At 60.8% G+C, this 17,575-nt stretch overlaps 6 protein-coding genes across 6 annotated transcripts; 1 reads left to right on the top strand and 5 right to left on the bottom strand.

Moving 5' to 3' along the window:
* Positions 1 to 49: 49 nt before the first annotated feature.
* On the bottom strand, positions 50 to 2,313 carry JDV02_006337 (Aldose 1-epimerase). Its single transcript, XM_047987727.1, has 2 exons — positions 821 to 2,313; positions 50 to 737 (listed from the first exon to the last, which is right to left on the bottom strand). The coding sequence occupies exons 1-2, from the start codon at positions 1,677 to 1,679 to the stop codon at positions 343 to 345; spliced, it is 1,254 nt and encodes a 417-aa protein (XP_047843713.1). The 5' UTR covers positions 1,680 to 2,313; the 3' UTR covers positions 50 to 342.
* Positions 2,314 to 4,203: 1,890 nt separating this feature from the next.
* On the bottom strand, positions 4,204 to 7,486 carry VMA2 (Vacuolar ATP synthase subunit B). Its single transcript, XM_047987726.1, has 7 exons — positions 7,108 to 7,486; positions 6,951 to 7,035; positions 6,877 to 6,896; positions 6,780 to 6,815; positions 6,562 to 6,723; positions 6,186 to 6,511; positions 4,204 to 6,116 (listed from the first exon to the last, which is right to left on the bottom strand). The coding sequence occupies exons 1-7, from the start codon at positions 7,204 to 7,206 to the stop codon at positions 5,309 to 5,311; spliced, it is 1,536 nt and encodes a 511-aa protein (XP_047843712.1). The 5' UTR covers positions 7,207 to 7,486; the 3' UTR covers positions 4,204 to 5,308.
* A 270-nt stretch (positions 7,487 to 7,756) lies between these two features.
* On the bottom strand, positions 7,757 to 9,107 carry JDV02_006335 (Hydroxymethylglutaryl-CoA lyase). Its single transcript, XM_047987725.1, has 2 exons — positions 8,792 to 9,107; positions 7,757 to 8,730 (listed from the first exon to the last, which is right to left on the bottom strand). The coding sequence occupies exons 1-2, from the start codon at positions 9,053 to 9,055 to the stop codon at positions 7,900 to 7,902; spliced, it is 1,095 nt and encodes a 364-aa protein (XP_047843711.1). The 5' UTR covers positions 9,056 to 9,107; the 3' UTR covers positions 7,757 to 7,899.
* Positions 9,108 to 9,334: 227 nt separating this feature from the next.
* TUB1_2 (alpha-tubulin) lies at positions 9,335 to 11,960 on the bottom strand. Its single transcript, XM_047987724.1, has 7 exons — positions 11,249 to 11,960; positions 11,112 to 11,152; positions 11,017 to 11,043; positions 10,873 to 10,948; positions 10,273 to 10,803; positions 9,773 to 10,196; positions 9,335 to 9,721 (listed from the first exon to the last, which is right to left on the bottom strand). The coding sequence occupies exons 1-7, from the start codon at positions 11,271 to 11,273 to the stop codon at positions 9,496 to 9,498; spliced, it is 1,350 nt and encodes a 449-aa protein (XP_047843710.1). The 5' UTR covers positions 11,274 to 11,960; the 3' UTR covers positions 9,335 to 9,495.
* Positions 11,961 to 12,281: 321 nt separating this feature from the next.
* Positions 12,282 to 14,032, top strand: JDV02_006333 (uncharacterized protein). Its single transcript, XM_047987723.1, has 2 exons — positions 12,282 to 13,395; positions 13,502 to 14,032. The coding sequence occupies exons 1-2, from the start codon at positions 13,060 to 13,062 to the stop codon at positions 13,940 to 13,942; spliced, it is 777 nt and encodes a 258-aa protein (XP_047843709.1). The 5' UTR covers positions 12,282 to 13,059; the 3' UTR covers positions 13,943 to 14,032.
* On the bottom strand, positions 13,240 to 16,973 carry JDV02_006332 (uncharacterized protein). The gene is made up of 4 exons (XM_047987722.1): positions 15,471 to 16,973; positions 15,028 to 15,375; positions 13,510 to 14,963; positions 13,240 to 13,461 (listed from the first exon to the last, which is right to left on the bottom strand). The coding sequence occupies exons 1-3, from the start codon at positions 16,404 to 16,406 to the stop codon at positions 14,307 to 14,309; spliced, it is 1,941 nt and encodes a 646-aa protein (XP_047843708.1). The 5' UTR covers positions 16,407 to 16,973; the 3' UTR covers positions 13,240 to 13,461; positions 13,510 to 14,306.
* Between the last annotated feature and the right edge of the window lie 602 nt (positions 16,974 to 17,575).

Below are 17,575 nucleotides of genomic sequence, written 5' to 3'. Positions count from 1 at the left end.
AACTCACTTACACTACAGTACTCTCACGGACGGACGAAGACGCAACGTTTGGCCAATTCTCTTTATTTTTATAAGTGCTCGCCCGAGACTTTGTCGTCAGGAAGCGGCGCATGTCAATCATTACCGAGAAGCCTATCATGACGTCTGAAGCATTATGTACCCACCACGCCGGCCGCGTAGCAAAACACCACTATGGACCGTCCCTCCCTTTCGCGGGCGCGCGCGCTAACAAAAAATCGTCGACGGCGGCAGGCTGGCTGGCAGGCTGACAGGCAGCGGCCGCAGCCAAGCAGGTGATAACAACAATATTAAATAGCCCCACACCTGGTGACGGCGCGTCGTCTACTTGTCGCACTTGTTCTTGTGCTCCGACGTCAGGCTGAACCTGTACTTGGCCTGCAGGACGTAGGGCCCGTCCTCGGGGCCCCAGATCTGCTTGCGCATCCACTCGGGGTGGTTGATGCCGTCGATGTAGTCCTGGACCTCGAGGACGACGCAGCCGTACTTTGCGATGGTGCGCGGGAAGTCCTTGCCGTTGCGGGACGTCTTGACGCCCTGCGTCTTCTTGAGCGCCATGCTGCCGTTCTGGCCCTGGCATCCGTAGACCTGGAAGGCGTCCTGGTCGGTGAAGATGTCGAGCTGGATGCCGGACCACTCGGACGAGAGGGTCGCTACGGGGCCAGAGGTCCGCCAGTCGTAGGGGCTGAGGCTCTGGCGGTTGATGGTGTAGCAGTTGTCTGTGGTCGGGCAGTGTCAGCCGGTGAATTTTTCTGTTCGCAACCCTGCGGTAGGGGGGACGCAGGAACTGTGGATTGCTTACCATAGCCGGTGCAGTTGAAGCCGCAGTTGTTGACAATGTCCTTGTCGCCAAAGGAGGCGCCCAGCTGCTTGGGCTTGCTCCAAAAGTCGTTGACGGAGCCCTTGGCGTTGGCGAGGATGTCGCCGGTGGGGATGAGGATGTTGTCGACGCCGACTCGCTGGCCGCTGTAGGGCAGGTGCAGGGTGTGGTTGAGGGCCGTGTTGGTCTCGTTGTTGGCGAAGCCGTCGAGGTTCCAGTACGTGTGGCTGCTCAGCATGATGGGGGTCTTCTTGGTGGTGGACAGGGCGACGAGCTTGAAGTCCCAGTCGCGGCCGTTGAGGGTGTAGGTGGCCCAGGAGACGACCTCGCCGGGGAAGCCCTCCTTGCCGTCTGGGTCGACGATCTGGAAGGTGATGCTGTTCTTGGTGTAGGCGAGGACGGTGAAGTTGCGCCAGTCCCAGCCGTCGGGCCCGCCGTGCAGCGTGTCGAGGCCGTCCGGGTGCTCCTTGGTGGGGTTCTCGTTGGCCTTGACCTTGTACTTCTTGCCGTCAATCTCAAAGGTGCTGTTCTTGATGCGGTTGGCGTAGCGGCCGGGGACGCCGCCAAAGTGCGGGTGCTGCTTGTCGACGCCGTAGTAGGTGGCGTTGTCGAAGCCGGCGACCAGGTCGCGCTCGATGCCGTATTGGTCCTTGAAGAGGATGTTGGTCACGGACGCGCCGTAGGGGATGAAGGCGGCCGAGATGCCGTCGCCGTGGATCCAGTACTTGCCGTCCTTGTCCGGCTTGGGCTTGCTGCTGGAGGCGGAGGCGTCGTCGCCGTCCGCCGCCACCAGCGCCATTGGCAGGGCCGCGAGGGCCAGGAGCTTCGACGACCACTTCATGATGATGATGATGACGGTGACGATCCAAGCAGGTCAGAGGTCGACCGGGCGGCGCGGCGCTCTTTATGTACAGGACTCTCGGCCTTCCTGTGCGTGTGTACAGAGAGAGGGCGGGGGAGAGGGCGAGGCTCGCGGCAAGACTTGCGGGCTACTGCTGGGGGGGAGGGCAGACGGAGGGGAGGAGGAGGAGCAGGAGAAGGAGGAGGAGATTTGTTGTTTATTATAACGAGTCGCACGAACCACGACGTCCATCGGAGGTGCATAGCATGACCGGTACGACGCTGGCCTCCCCGGGGTCGGGTCCCCTCATCTCCAAGGGCGAGACATCAGTAAGGCCCTTGGGATCGTCTGTGTGTGTGTGTGTTTACCTTGGTTCGCATGTAGGTACGTAGTACGAAGTACATTCGTGCGTGCGTAGGACCAATTTAGCCCACCCCGAAGCGGGCCGGCGGGCGTGGCGATCGGCATCTTGACTGGACCTTTGGCACATGGCCCCCAGTGGGACGCAATGCATGGCACATTCCATCTCTCTCGTCCAGACTCTTTCACTCTCACTCTCTCACTCTCTCTCTCTCTCACACGCTGTCCGGGGTGTTGTTCCCCGCATTCGCCAGCAGCAGCAGCAGCAGCAGCAGCAGCGCCGGACCGAGCTGGGGTAGCCTCGCAGGTCGCGCAAGATTCGGCCTCGCGCATGCGTGGAAGCCTGCCCACTTCGTCGGCGTGTTGACCGGGAAGGATGATTCGAGGTGGTGGTGGTGGTGGTGGTGGTGGTGGTGGTGTTGCACCCGGCTGGCTGTTGGTTCTGGCAAGTGCGTAGGTACTTAGGTAGGTAGTGCGGATGCAGTGCACTGCAGCGCGTACTTACCAAGTAGTAGTCAAGTAGTGTAGGTAGTGCAAGTTGGTGATGGTTCAAACGGGCGGTGACGATCTTTATCCCCTTCGCTCCAAGCGTGCGAGTGAGGTGTCGAGAATCTGCTTCCCCCCCGCGGGGTGCGGGTGCGCTGGCGGTGCCCGTGTGATGTCACCTGCACGCCCAGACCGGGGTTTGTCGACGCCAAAAGGTAAGAGGTACTAACTGAGCTCACCTTGCTGCGGAGTATGTATCAATCAACATCCATGGAGAATTGGAGATGCATGTTCAGTACGTACTGCAAGGTAAGCAAGCACAGCTACTAGCTTCCTCCACACCAGGTACTCAATCACCTGCATAATCATCATCATCATTGATCAATGGGCTCCCCCTGTCTGCTCGGCCCGGGCGGCGCCCCCCCCCCCCCCCAGCCCAGCCCGCCGCCAAGGTAGGTACACCCTCTGTAAGGTAGTACCCAGGCCACGCCAGGCCACTGCAGTCAAGGAGCCAAGTGCAGGCCAACGCCAAACGCCAGTGCCAGCGCCTACCCAAAAGCCAACCGCCTCTCTCTCCCTCTATCATCCGGGTGGCCAGCCCCCCTTACAGCGCTTACTGTTCTACGGAGCCTCCCCAATTAAACCATGGATGGCATCAGGCCAACGTTCGGGTCGTCCGAGCGCCGGCCGCCAACGCCCAGGCAGCTACCCGGCGCGCGCCCTACATGCGCTCCAATGCGCAGCCCTTCCGCGGCGCGCCATCATCCTGGGCCCAACAGCCCCCCCAGGCAGATAGGGCAGGCCAGGGCAGGGGAGCGAAACCCCGTCAGCTCACTAACAACAACACCACAACTAACATGAGCAACAACGGCCAACGACGACGACATCTTCATTGAGCCTGATCAGAGGGGGGAGTCAGTGGACGGACGGGCTGCCGCCGGGTCAACGGAGGACGGATGCGTGCGCGTGGCGGCAGAACGGAGGAGCCTTGGACAACCCCATCCCCACGCTGCGCTTGCAAGGGTCCACCAGGTCCGTGGCAGAAGCTTTGCTCGTTTGTGCGGGGGAAAAGAAAGGGAATGGCCCCTTCTCAGCAGCCATCTTCTTTAGTAGTTATCCCCTAGCTACTAATGGCTGGGTGTCATCGGCCGACCACCCGCCGTGCCGTGACACCCACCGGCTAGCCTGCCTGCCTGGCTGCCGCCTCGGCATCGCCATCATCAGATCGGAGCGCGCCCGCAGCGACAACGCGCGCGAGGCCAGCCCTCCTGCCTCATCCACTCCATACTACGAACTGTACCTGTTTAGGCACTGTCGGCAAGTTTCGTTACTTTGGTAGGTAGGTACGCATCCATCAACTCACGGCCACCGCTGTCGCACAGCAAATGACCAAGGGAGAGAGGATGGATGCCTAGCGCCGCCACTGTCACTGTTCGTGTTAGTAGAGAGAACCGGCAGCGGAGGAACGACGACACTTCCGCTTGCCCTTGGCGCACGCACCAGGCTCTATGAAGGCACGAAGATACGCTTGCATCTATACACCAGGTAGCCTGATATGTCGTGTCCAGTGTGCAGTACTTCGTAGTGAAAGTATGTGGGCATGAACATCTCGCTTGGTTGTGTTAGTAGTAGTATAGTAGTTACGAAGTACGTCCCTATATCGTACCCAAGGCAGGCAGCCAACACGAACTCGCCAAGCATCGTCGTCGCCCAGGACACCCTTTGCTTCCTGTGCCCTACGTGCCTATCTCTCTCCAACCAACCAACCAACGGCGGACGACGTGTAGTATGTAACCACCTAGTATTATTCGTATACGATCGATACGTGCCGCCTTCGTAGACATCATCTCACTCATATCCTTTGCCTTCCTTCCCCTCCATCGAACCATGCTGCAATCGCTACAGCTACAAGCAACCATCGTGCTTACACATTGTCACTCACCCAAGCGCCCCCTCTTCCAGTAAAGCGACCCCGTGAGTGAGCAGCCAGCCGCGCCCCGGACGGGGGGGTAAACACGGTCTTCAATTCGGTGAATCGGTCTTGTCATGGCGCGGCTGCGATGGGGGTGGAGATGGGGATGGGGAATGGGGGAGGGGCAGGGGCGTGCCCGGGACGTGGGCTGAACCTACCTCCCAACCCCGACCTCATTCACCCCATTCCATGTTGGCGCGCACGAGGCCGCGGCATGTACCTACAACGGCTTGCGGTTCCTCGCAGGGGTGGGGGAGGAAAAGAAGATGGGGGAGGGGAAAAAAGGCCCGAAAGCGCCTCTCCGACCGCACCTTACTACGTACAGCAGCAGCAGCTGACAACCGCACGTATCCCGTGTCGCCTTTCTCTGTCTTTCGAACCACCCTTCTCCAACCGTGGTTCTCGGCTCACGACTCACGACTCACGAGCAGACGAGGCGCACCTCGCCTTGCCCCCGGCAACAGCCGGCTGCCGCTCCTTGTCCGACGTCGCATGCACAACCAATGTCTGCCTCACGACGCAACGCTCCCGCGCCATGTGGCGTCTCTACGGACCTCTCTTGCCTGTTCAATGCATCATGTTAAGCTGCTGTTTGTCCCTCCTACCAAAAAGAAAAGATGGAGGCAAGGAAAAGAGGTAGTACTTCGAACGGTAGGAACGCTTCCACCAGCCCGACTTATACACATGACAGTGGCCACCCCCTGCGCTGCTACCGCCCTCCGTCCGTGGCGTCTATTAGGACTGCATTGCACCCTGTCTGGGCGCGCGACACACACACAAACACACACATTCTCTCTTTCACTGGCCTCCCTTATGCGTCAATCAGGTTCTCCTCGTTTTGTTGCTGGTCCTTGGCAGCCACGTCCGCCCGCGCCTTGCCCTTGGACTTGGCGTCCTTTTGTGCTCGCTGGTAGAACTCGTTGAGCACCTTGCCCGGGATTCGGTTGAGCAGGTCCTTGGGGTAGATGCGCAGCAGGCTCCACGCAAGGTCCAGGGACTCGTAGATGGATCGCGACTCGTATGCGCCCTGGTTGATGAACTGCCGCTCAAACTTGTCCAGGAACTCTAGCGACAGCTTGTCCTCGGCAGACAGCGCCTCCTCACCGACGACGGCCTTCATGGCCGCCGCATCGCGACCGATGGCATACTTGGCATACAGCTGGTTGGAAACGTCGCCGTGGTCCTTGCGCGTCATGCCCTCGCCAATGGCAGACTTCATCAGACGCGACAGCGACGGCAGCACGTTGATCGGCGGGTAGATGCCGCGGTTGTACAGCGGTCGGTCGACGAAGATCTGGCCCTCGGTAATGTATCCCGTCAAGTCGGGGATCGGGTGCGTAATGTCGTCGTTGGGCATCGTCAAGATGGGAATCTGCGTGATCGATCCGTTGCGTCCCTCGACGCGCCCGGCTCGTTCGTAGATGGTGGACAAATCAGTGTACATGTAACCCGGGAAACCACGGCGACCGGGCACTTCCTCTCGCGCCGCCGAAACTTCACGAAGAGCGTCGCAGTAGGCCGACAGGTCAGTAAGGATGACCAGGACGTGCTTCTCAAGCTGGTAGGCGTAGTACTCGGCGGTCGTGAGTGCAAGACGAGGGGTGATGATACGTTCGATACTGCCGACTGGTTAGCTGCTACGTGCTCCCACTGCCGCGTTGCCCCATCGAGGCCAGGCTTCAACTTACGTAGGATCGTTGGCCAGGTTGAGGAACAGAGTCGTGCGCTCCAAGCTACCGTTCTCTTCAAAGTCGCGCGTGAAGAAACGGGCCGTCTCCAAGTTGACACCCATGGCACCGAACACGATGGAGAAGTTCTCCTCGTGGCCATCATGGACTCCCTTGTTGGTGATGCCCTGCTTCTGGACGAGGCCGGCCTGTCGGCAAATCTGGGCAGCAATCTCGTTGTGAGGCAGACCAGAGGCAGAGAAGATGGGGATCTTCTGGCCACGGGCGATCGAGTTCATCGTGTCAATGGCGGAAATACCGGTCGAAATCATTTCCTCGGGGTATTCCTGCGTCCGTCAGCTCTACGCCCTGATCGACGGTATAGGGTTCGACGTACACGAGAGTAGGGGTTGATAGGGCTGCCGTTGATGTCGAGGTAATCCTCGGGAAGCACCTTGGGGCCCTTGTCGATGGCACGGCCGGAGCCGTCAAAGATGCGACCAAGCATGTCCTCCGAAACGCCGAGCTTCAGGCTCGAGCCGGTGAACTCAACCTTGGTCTGCACGGCTGTCAGCTTCCTACATCCGAGCTCGGCGGTCGAGCTATCTGGCTAACCTTCTTCACATCGATACCGGATGTTCCCTCAAAGACCTATACGGCTGGCATTAGCACTCGCCGGCGTTTCGTCGATGTAGCAGCCAGGCTGAAGTACCTGCACAACAGCTCGGTCGCCTGTCCGCGGTTAGCCAGCTAGTCAAGCAGGAGTGCATTGATTCCACAGCATACCTCGTGCTTCCAGGACCTGACCGGATCTCTGGGTGCCATCGGGAAGCGTCAAGGTGACAATCTCGTTGTATCTGGGGAATTTAACCTAGAGCGGCGGCGGCGTCAGCCCACAGGCGCACCGACACAACAACGAGCGAGCCTATCTCTCCATCCGTACATTCTCAAGGATGACCAGCGGGCCGTTGACACCTCCGACGGTGTTGTACCGAATCCTCGGCACGATCGAGTAGGACGATGAGTCGCGCGGGTCCGTCATGGTGCCGGCGGAAACGTGCTCACGAAAGGGCGCTTGGCTCTGCGGGGCGAAGCGACGGACGATGGCGGGATTACGGAGCCGGCCAGGGCGACGAGGGGAAAGGCGGCGGCGGCGGCGGCGGAGGACGAGAGGGATGCGACAGGAAGAGGATGAGCCGCTGTCGTGGCACTCGAGTCTGGCGCAGCAGCAGTGGCAGCGGGCGGAGGGAACAGGGCGTTCGAGGAAGGACGAGCAAAAGAGAGCCTCGCCAGCTGCGGTCCGAAACGAGGTTGCAGGAGGTTGATGAGGTTAAGCTTGGCTGGCTGGCTGGCCGGCTGGCTGGCTGGCCGCACCATGGTGGAGCCCTTTCGTCCATCCTCCACTCCACTCTCTCTCACCCGCCTCACAGCGATGCGCGGGCTGTTTCCAGTGGGCATGGCACACGCTGGAGCTGGACCCACGCCTGCGTTCCCCGATCGCGACAGTGACATCACATGACTGGAGCTGCCTTGGAGCTCACGCCGGTCAGGGGATGACAAGAGCTGTTGGCCTTGCCGATGGAATTTGAGCTCTCTGAATATGTTACTGTATTTATTTATTTTTCTGAATATTTTTGCTGGATTTCAAACATGGAGCAACACCTGATTGAGTCACACATATCTTGGTACAAAGACAATGCATCAGAGCGTCGACGTCCAACGCCGTCCATCCTCCTCACGCCTTGGTGGCCTCTGCAGTTGCCCTGGCTCTCGCCCCGAGCACCGCCTTGCCTACCGAGCTGTCGTTTGCCTTGCCCAGCTCCCCCGTGATCCACGCGCCAATGTCCGCCATGGCATCCAGATCTATGCCCGTCTCCATCCCCAGCGTCTCCATAAAGTACACCATGTTCTCCGTCGCCACGTTGCCCGTCGCGCCCGGGCTGTACGGGCAGCCGCCCAACCCGCCCACGCTGCTGTCAAACGTGCGGATGCCGTGCTCCAGCGATACCGCCGTGTTGACCAGCGCCTGGCCGTACGTGTCGTGGAAATGCATCGCGATGTCCTCGCTCCGGATGCCCGCCGCCGACATGCACTTGAGGAGCGCGCTGGTCCGCGGCGCTGTGCCCATGCCTGTCGTGTCGCCCAGCGAGATCTCGTCCGCGCCCGACTCGAGCAGGTCCGTGGCGATCTCGGCCACCTTGTGCGGGTCGACATCGAACCCCTCAAACGGGCAGCCCAGGACGACGGAGATGTAGGCCCGCACCCTCAGCCCGAGGGCCTTGGAGTCCTGTATCACAGCCTTGAAGCGCTCCAAAGAGGTCTGTATGTCGCAGTTGAGGTTCTTTTGCGAGAAGCTCTCGGTCGCAGCCGCGAAGACGGCCACCTCGAGGGCTGGCTTGTCGCTCGGGTCTAGCTGGCTCGAGAAGGTGCCGGGATTCTGCTTGAGGATGGTGGCTGCGTTCTGCAGGCCTTTCGTATTCGGGGCGAGGAACGACCAAGTCAATGGGACGGGAGCCTGCACCTTTTGTTGAAGAAGATGCTCCATGATCTCGCTCGAGTTGGCCATCTAACGGTTTAGCTGTCGTCAGTGCCCTGTAGCTTGTGTCTGATGGCTCTCCGCGACATACCTGAGGGACCCATTTGGGAGAAACAAAAGATCCGGCCTCAATGGTCGAAACGCCCGTCCTCGCGAGGCGCTCAATCAGCTCGATCTTCGTGGAGAGCGGGATGATTGTCTTCTCGTTCTGCAGGCCATCACGCGGTCCGACCTCGACGAGCTTCACCCGATTGCCGCCAGTGGCCTGCTGAGAGCTCGCTGTCGCAAAGCCTCGTTGCAGCTGGAACTGGGATCGCCTGCAGGCCCTGCACACGGCCGATCGGAGGAGAGCCATCGTGAGCCTGCTCAATTGCCGGCAACGATTTTGTTGTCAAAGAGAGTCCGTGGGGATGCAGAGTGGTCGCGGCCGGTTCAACTGTTGGAACCCGCGTACCGTCGGCTCCAGGCGGCTGGTCCGGCAATCAGCCGAGCGGGCGGGTGCACCCCGCGCGGAGTCGCCGCCGCGTCGCCCCAGCTCACGACAAGAAGCCGAATTGCCAACACACACACCTCCGAGCACGGAATACTATCCTCTGTTGGCCATGTGCTAGCCGTCAACCTCACACATTTATCGGGCATGTCATCTTTGTTTCTGAACATTAAAATACTGGAGTGGCTTGTGACCTAGAGAAAAGTACACCCTTTATGTGAAGTCCAGGGTATGACAAAAGGCCTGATCTGGTGTAGAATCAACAGTGCCGCGACCTCTGCAAACACGACTCTCGGCTACTCTGCTTAGTACTCGGCGTCCAGCTCGTCGTCACCCATCGAGTCGGCGGCAACCTCCTCGTAGTCACGCTCCAGAGCAGCCAAATCCTCACGCGCCTCGGAGAACTCGCCCTCCTCCATACCCTCACCAACGTACCAGTGCACGAACGCACGCTTGGAGTGCATGAGATCGAACTTCATAGACAGGGAGCTCCAAGCATCGGCGATGGCGGTCGTGTTGGAAAGCATGCAGCTATGCATCGTCAGCCTTTGTATGCAACTCAGCGCATCGGGGAATACTTACACGGCGCGGTTGACCTTGGCGAGGTCGCCGTTGGGCACGTTCTCGGGAGCCTGGTAGCAGATACCGAGCTTGAAGCCAGTGGGGCACCAGTCGACGAACTGGATGGTGCGCTTGGTCTTGAGAGTGGCAACGGCAGCGTGGGCGTCGTTGGGGACCACGTCGCCGCGGTACAGCAGGCAGGTAGCCATGTACTTGCCTTGACGGGGGTCACACTTGACCATCTGGTTGTTGGGCTCGAAGCAGGACATGGTCATCTCCTGGACCGAGTTGGCCTCGTGGGCGGCCTTGGCCGCCGAGACGACGGGGGCATACGCAACCAGAGGGAAGTGGATACGGGGGTAGGGCACCAGGTTGGTCTGGAACTCGTTCAGGTCGACGTTGAGGGAGCCGTCAAACCGGAGAGAAGCAGTAATGGACGAAACGACTGGGATAAGGGTCAGCGCGTCGGGTTCCTCGTCTCAACAAGGCGCTGCGTGACCGCTGCGAGAAGTCATGCTTACCCTGAGCAATCAGGCGGTTCAGGTTCTCGTAGTTGGGGCGCTCCAAACCCAGGTTGCGGCGGCAGATATCGTAAATGGCCTCGTTGTCCACCATGAAGGAGCAGTCAGAGTGCTCGAGGGTGGTGTGGGTGGTCAGGATGGAGTTGTACGGCTCGACGACGGACGTGGCGGTCTGGGGAGCAGGGTAAACGCAGAACTCGAGCTTGCTCTTCTTGCCGTAGTCGACGGAGAGGCGCTCCATGAGGAGGGCACCAAAACCGGAGCCGGTACCACCGCCGAAGGAGTGGAAGACGAGGAAGCCCTGGAGACCAACGCAGTTGTCGGCGACGCGGCGGATCTTGTCGAGGACGCCCTCGATGAGCTCCTTGCCGACGGTGTAGTGGCCACGAGCGTAGTTGTTGGAAGCATCCTCCTTGCCCGTGATCATCATCTCCGGGTGGAAGAGGTTGCGGTAAGGGCCGGTGCGGACCTCGTCGACGACATTGGGCTCAAGATCGCAGTAAATGGCGCGAGGGACGTACTTGCCCTGGCCTATTCACGAATATGTTAGACAGTCCGAGTCGGGCGCGGAAGACGCGTAGAAAAAGCGTAGACGCGTACCAGTCTCGGAGAAGAAAGTGCTGAAGCCCTGGTCGGGCTCCTGGGCCTTGCGCTCCTCGGTGAGGTAGCCATCGGGCTGTGTTGTCGCGGTCGGTCAGTCGATGCCGAGCGGAGCCGCGTCAACAAATCGGAGTGCATGTTTACCTGGATACCGTGCTCGAGGCAGTACAGCTGGAGACGCAAGTCAGCATCATTTCGAGCATGAAGGGGGCAAAAGAGCGATGCAGGACACAACGTACCTCCCAGCAGGAGTTGGCAATCTGGCAACCAGCCTGGCCGACTATGGGTGACGATATCAGCAGCTGTGGCGGGACATGCGGTGAAGGGGCGGCACCGAGACGCGTGCGGGAGATGAGGGGCACAAGCTAGAGCTCACCGTTGATGCTGATAACCTCACGCATGATGACGGACTTGTGTGAAGCACGTTCTCAGGTATCTGGGGATAATGTAAGGTGGAAACAGGAGATGGACGAACGCAGGGAGTCGCAAGACCGGATCCTGTGATTTTTGCTCGCCACGGGTTGGGTACGGGTGAAGGTTGGCTTGGGAGGAGGTGCTTCGGGGTGCGTGCGAGGGACGGGGGGAGAAGAAAATAGGTGGGGGAAATTTGGGCGACAGGGGTAGGAGGGGCCCTGGCGAGGGAGCTGCGGTGCTGGTGCGTTCGGTTGAGGTGCGTCGTAGTGCGCTGTGGTGCCGTGTTCTGCTTGGCCCAGGGGGGGGCCGCACTGATTGGATTTGTTGACTTTTTGCCCACTGGCTGGCTGGGCGAGTCGGGTCGGCTGCTGATGGTACGACAGGGGCGCGTGTCTCGAACGAGGCAAGCGCGTCTGCGAATTGGTCCCTGCTGGGCGCTCACCGCTCTAGCGCTCTCTCTCACTCTGTCTCTCTCTCATCAGCGGCTCTCCGTGCGCCGCGTTTGTGCTCGAGCCCACCTGGACAGTGTATAAGTTACGGATCTTCCTAATAAGCTGGCCGAGGAGTCGGTGACTCTCTACTGTGAGACTGCCGGGCGAGGTGATGACGACAAAAACAACATACAGCACCACGAACGTTCTTCTGGGGCTCGATGCCTACTTCGTGGTGCGTGGTGCCGTTTATGTAGGTTAGTCGCCTCCCGAGAGGCAGCAACTCGAGCCCCGGAGGTGGCCCGATTCTGCCAGGCGTCGCCGTTTGGGTCTGGCGTGGTGCCTGAGCAACGGCGAGAGGGTGCCTACAAAGTACAACTTCATACCTGGGCAGTACCTTGGGTACTTCAGTACCATCAAACCTTAAGTAACCCCTGTTTATTCGGCGGGAAAGTCACAGCCGAAACCTCGCTGCCCTCAACTGTTTCCCAGTTTGCACCCTCGGCCGAGACATCCATGCCTCGGAACCTCCATTCCCGCACAACTGCCGCTCGTCTGGGTGGCCGTGCTTGTCGATGCCCCGGCAAATGAATTTGAATTGAAGCATGTCCGGGGCCGGGGGTCGTGCCGCCGTCACTCTTGGACTTCGTCTACTCTTATTAATGTATATGGAAAGCTTCGAATAAACAGCCCGTTCCCACAGTCAAGTTTTTTTGAGGTCCTCTGTTTCGTACGCACACGCTCTTTCTTTGATCTCACGTTCACTGTCGCTCTCTCTATCCGTAACAACTGTCAGCGATCAGGCCCAACTGAAGGCGTCCCGAGCGCGGACATGCAAGTCCCAAACCTGACGTCTGGGATGAGCTGCCATGACCGACTGAAGGCTACTCAGCGAGGTCTCTGCGGCCTTGGGATGACGGACGAACCGATCCTGGACCACCCACCAGAGTGTTGTCGCGGGGTACTTGCGGCGGCCTGGCCAGTATAGCTGCGACAGCTCTCCTGGCATCAAGTTCAAAAGATCCACTGCTCCCAACGCCCCGCCACGCGTCCAGACGGCGCCACGGGGCCGCTCACGTTAGATTGGTCCGTCCCACCACCACCAACCATGATGGAGCCATCACTACAGCGCAAGCACCCTTGTTCAAGCTCGCAACCCGCGCCTCGACCCATGCCATTGTACCGCGACGACGCATCAGTTCAACGGTCCCTCCCATTGTCTCTTTTGCCGCCGGCCCTCTTCCCTCTCTTCCTCCGTCGTCTCTCCATTGCGCAATAATTCATAGCATTTCCCCCCCGACGATCAAGGAATAGCTACCAACGACCACCACCCACGAGCATCATGGCGACCTCGAGCCGCGCACCACGGCCACCACAGCACCAGCTGCTGCTCCTCCAGCTGCTACTCTTTCTCCTCGCGTCCACGACCGTTTATGCCAACGTCGAAAAGATCATCTTCGACGCCCCCACGCCCGCCAATACCCCCCTCGCCAAGCCCTCGCTCGCCGACCTCAACCTCCACGCCCTCACCCCCGACACGCTCACCCTGCGCACGACCCTCGACCGCGTCTTCCCCGTCGACAAGGGCAACTCGTCCCAGGGACGCTCGTCGTGGGTACTGCTCGACAACCTGGTCGAGGGCCAGCGCTACGAGTTCCATGTCTCCTGGGCCGCCAATGTGCGTTTATACCTGCCCTCCGCCTGCCCCCTCGCTGGAGGCAGAACAGAACAAGAATGAGATGGGCTACCATGTCAATGTTTGCTGACGATGGCTTGCTGCGTAGGAACCTACCCTCTTCGCGTTGGACTCGCATGAGCTCGACACCGTCTGGGACACGCCCGAGCTTATCCAGTCCCTGGCAGAGTATGCCGCCTCCCGCCAGCCTGGCAACAAGTCGGACGCGCAGGAGCCCGCGCCGCATAAAGCTTCATCCAACAAGTCGGGGGCGCGGAAGGCGTCTGTGCTACTTGTCCACATTCGCGCCGCGGCAGATTACTTTGTCGACGATGTCGAGCTCATGAAGAACCCTCCACCCGTCTTGGTAGATCTTGTGCTTGACCCTTTCGTGTTTAACTTGGCCAATCAGTCGCTTATGCCCACCGTGGGTTACCTCATCGTCGTCGGCGTCGTCACCTGGTTCGCATCAAGATGGATCGCATCCCGTCTTCAGTCTGTTGCCGGCTCCTCGGAAGACCAGACATTAAAGCAGACTAAGAAAAACTAACGGTTAAGCTCATTGCTGCCAAACTTTCCACTCTCCTCAGTCTTTCACCCCGCCACTCTTTGATGGACGACCACATGCGATATATACACGACGCAAAAGGCTCACACCTCATTTCGAAAATTCGTTACAGATGCTTCATGGTCGACCGTTCCATCGTCGCAGACGTCGAGCACGGGCGAAGGATGTAGCACACGACTGGCTGAACCCTCGCCCAACACTCACCCTGAGTAATCCCGTGCTCGTTCGCCCGACAGGGCACGGGGCGGTGGCTTCCAGCTGCTCTCGACATGGATCAAGCCTGGACTTGAGTGAACGCGGCTGCCAAACGTCGAGTTGATTCTATGACCTGCAGCTCCCTGACCACTCAATAGGGACCGCCATGGTACGGCGCCTGGTTTTGGCCGCCATATTGCTGCTGCTGTTGTTGCTGGCCACCATGTCCCCCAGAGTACGACTGGCCGTACCCTCCAGAGGGGCCTTGGTTGTATCCGCCGGGTGGACCCTGGCTGTATCCGCCCGATGGTCCCTGGCCGTAGCCACCTGGAGGGCCCTGTTGGTAGCCCCCAGGAGGTCCTTGGCTATAGCTAGAGGGAGCGCCCTGGTGGGACTGCCCATACGACGGCTGATGACCGCCAGCGGGAGGCGTGCCGTAGCTTTGCTGCGCAGGCTGATGGGAATATGCGCCATTCCCTCCGTGCTGGCCGCCATGCTGGCCGCCGTACGACTGGCCCCCACCATACGGGGACTGGGTGTGCGGCGGCTGGTGACCTTGGCTGCCGCCGGATGATGGGGCGCCGTACGACTGGTGGCTCTGAGGCTGGTGGCCCTGGCTCGGGGAACTTTGGTGGTGGGACGAGCCCTGCTGCTGCTGCTGCTGCTGCTGCTGGTGTTGACTCGGTTGCGAGGCGGAGGGTGTATGTGTGGACGAGGACGGACCGGAGCCTGGCGGGTGGTACGTCGGGGCTTCGCCGCCCGAATAGGCATTGCCGGTGCCGGCGCCCGAATAGCCGTAATTTTGACCCTGTATCATGAAGCTGTCAGCTCGCGTCTGTGTCTCTCTTGCCATGCTGCTGCGGAGAACGTACGCTACCGTGAGACTCCTTGCCCCCAAACATGTGGGCGACGCCGCCAAAGACGGCGCCGGCCAGACCGCCCTGGTGCTGGCCGTGGCCCGTGTTCTGTCCGCCGTGGTAGTTTTGCGGCTGCTCGGGCTTGCTGGACGGGGAGAAGAGGTTCGATGCCAGCTGTCCGACAAGCTTGCCGGCGGCATTGTTCTTGCCGCCGCCGCCGCCGCCGCCGCCGCCACCGCCGTGGGAACCGCCGCCGAGGAACTGATTCGCGAGGCTACCGAGGGGATTGCTGCCGTGGCTACCGCCGCCGCCGCCGCCGCCGCCCGAGCCTTTTCCGCCGAGAAGGGCGTTCATGGCCATGCTCTGCCAGTCTGTCAGCACCAATGTCCATATAGGGTCAAGGCCTAGGCGGTAGCAGATGTGGAAGGGGCGGGCGGGCAACGCGGCGAGGGACTTACACCAAGGCCTCTGTCACCATTGGGGCCGTCCAAACCCCTAGAGCCGTCGGCCATGATAGGCTCCATGGTGCCGTCGGGGTGCTTGACCGTCTGGGAGCCGTCGGGATGCGTGATAAGTTCCGAGGGCCGCGGCGGCGCGCCCGCAGAAGCGGCGCCGGCGCCGACGCCGCCAGGGGGAGGCTGGCCGTACGGGTGCTCGGCGGACTCATGGGCGGGCGTGTTGCCCGTCTGGTGGACGGCCTGCGTGGGCACCTCCCACTGGGAGACGCCCGTCGCGAGCTGCACGTAGTAGTACTTCTTGCTCGCGCCGTCCCACTGTGCGATCCAGCCGGCGGGCAGGCTCGGGGGCGCGAACGTGGGACCCTCGGTGCTGGGGGACGTCGGGCCAGCCATTGCGGGCAGCGATGGGTGGCCTTTTTTTTCTTCCTTCCGCGGGGTGGTAGGTATGTACCTTAGTAGAGAGCAGGGCAGGGTACAGAGAGAGAAGGCGATGACGTGACTGGTGCTGGGTGGCGGTGCGCGGGTCGTGTCAATTCGCAAGCGTCGCGGGCGCGCGAGGGCGGGAGGGGACCCGTCGTCGATTGACGAGATGCCGAGGCGAGGAAGGAAAGAGGGCGGATTTGGGGGGCGGGAAGAGGGACGCTCAAACGTGTAAGAGAAGAGGAGGATGGCGGGAGCGAGAGGTGAAGGCGGGATGATATGCCGGCGTGGCGTGGCGGTCGGATTGGGTGGTGGTGGTGGGCCTCCACTGCTGGGCGAGTGGCGGGGGGGCAACCAAGAGGCAGAAGCAGTGGAAGCAGCCCACCTGCGCTGTGAGGTGCTGTACTGCACCGTGCCCTGGTGCCGCTGCCCGCTACCTGGATTGCCGCACCACAGCGTCGCCGATACAATCAATGGGCACGATCGAGCCGAGGAGCCCATCCATCTAGGTATCATTCGTGTCCGATCCAGCCCACTGCCCGCCTACCTACTGCCATGGGAGGCCTACGAAGCTACTACTCTCACCTATTCCAACATTTTTCTCATGGTCTCTGGGACTCGTGCGTATGCGCCGCAAGGAGCCACATGACGCCGCATGACCGCCCAGAATGGGAGCAACGCCCGCTCACCAGCGTCATCCGTCGTCACCATCACCGTACCGTACCGTTCCTTTCTACGCTCTGCGGTGTGAAGAGCAAGTATCTCGGAACCCGCGCCATCGCGACCCCCCCGAGGCAGGCATGCTCCTTGACTGGGACCACTTTACTCGTCGCCATTGGAGGCGGGCCGGACAAATCGGGGGTGGAACGCATCAATAGAGTACGTAGTGCATTGAGGTGCAAGCAGGCATGGACTGGACTGGACTGGACTGGACCCTGATCGACCCCGTTGCCGGGCTGCTGGTCGTCGTCCGAGGGGTCGACGACTCGGAGTCCATAGGCACGCAGGCAGCCCGACAACGCGCATGGGTGCCGAACGGGTAGTAGTGAACCGTGATGCGGCACGGCATCACTTCCCAACGACACGCGCCTCTGATACAGGACAGCTGTGTGAGCACTTCGTGGGCAATATCGATGGGGATGACGCTGGAAGCAGCGCGGGGCAGCACATGGACAGAGGGGAGGCGGGGCGCGCGGGCGTTTGCGCGCGTGGACTGTGCACCGCCGCCCGTCTAGAGCTGAACCGCAGAAGCCCGTTCCTCGCTGATAAAAGCGGCTGAACAGCAACAGCAACCGGGTTGTGCCTGTGCTTGTCCCTCCGTCGTCGGCCTCTCCCAGCTGTGGCGCAGCACCTGGTGAGGCGTCGCGTCCCTCCTCCCAAGTTCTCAACAACATCGGCAACGCCGATCCGGCAGCGGACGGAACGCTCAACGCGCGAGGACATCACTCGGGCAGCTCGTGGTTCCCGTCAGAGTCAACAACCCAGCTTGGTCAATATCAAGGCCCATGCGCGCGCACGCGTGTCCTCGCTTGTTATTTCCCTCACCCGGCTGGCCGCTCCTTTGTGTCCCCAAGTGCTCACTGTCTCGCGCCTGAAAATAACCCCTCCCTCCTCCCCCCTACTTCCCCACGGCGCCTTCGATGTGTGTGTCCGTGCGAAGCCCAAAGACCTCGGATCACCTGACT

This window comes from Purpureocillium takamizusanense, chromosome 5 (genome assembly GCF_022605165.1).
Source record: "Purpureocillium takamizusanense chromosome 5, complete sequence".
NCBI classification, from domain to species: domain Eukaryota; kingdom Fungi; phylum Ascomycota; class Sordariomycetes; order Hypocreales; family Ophiocordycipitaceae; genus Purpureocillium; species Purpureocillium takamizusanense.
Note: the sequence above shows the minus strand (reverse complement) of the source record. Positions and strands in the feature narration are given on the sequence as shown.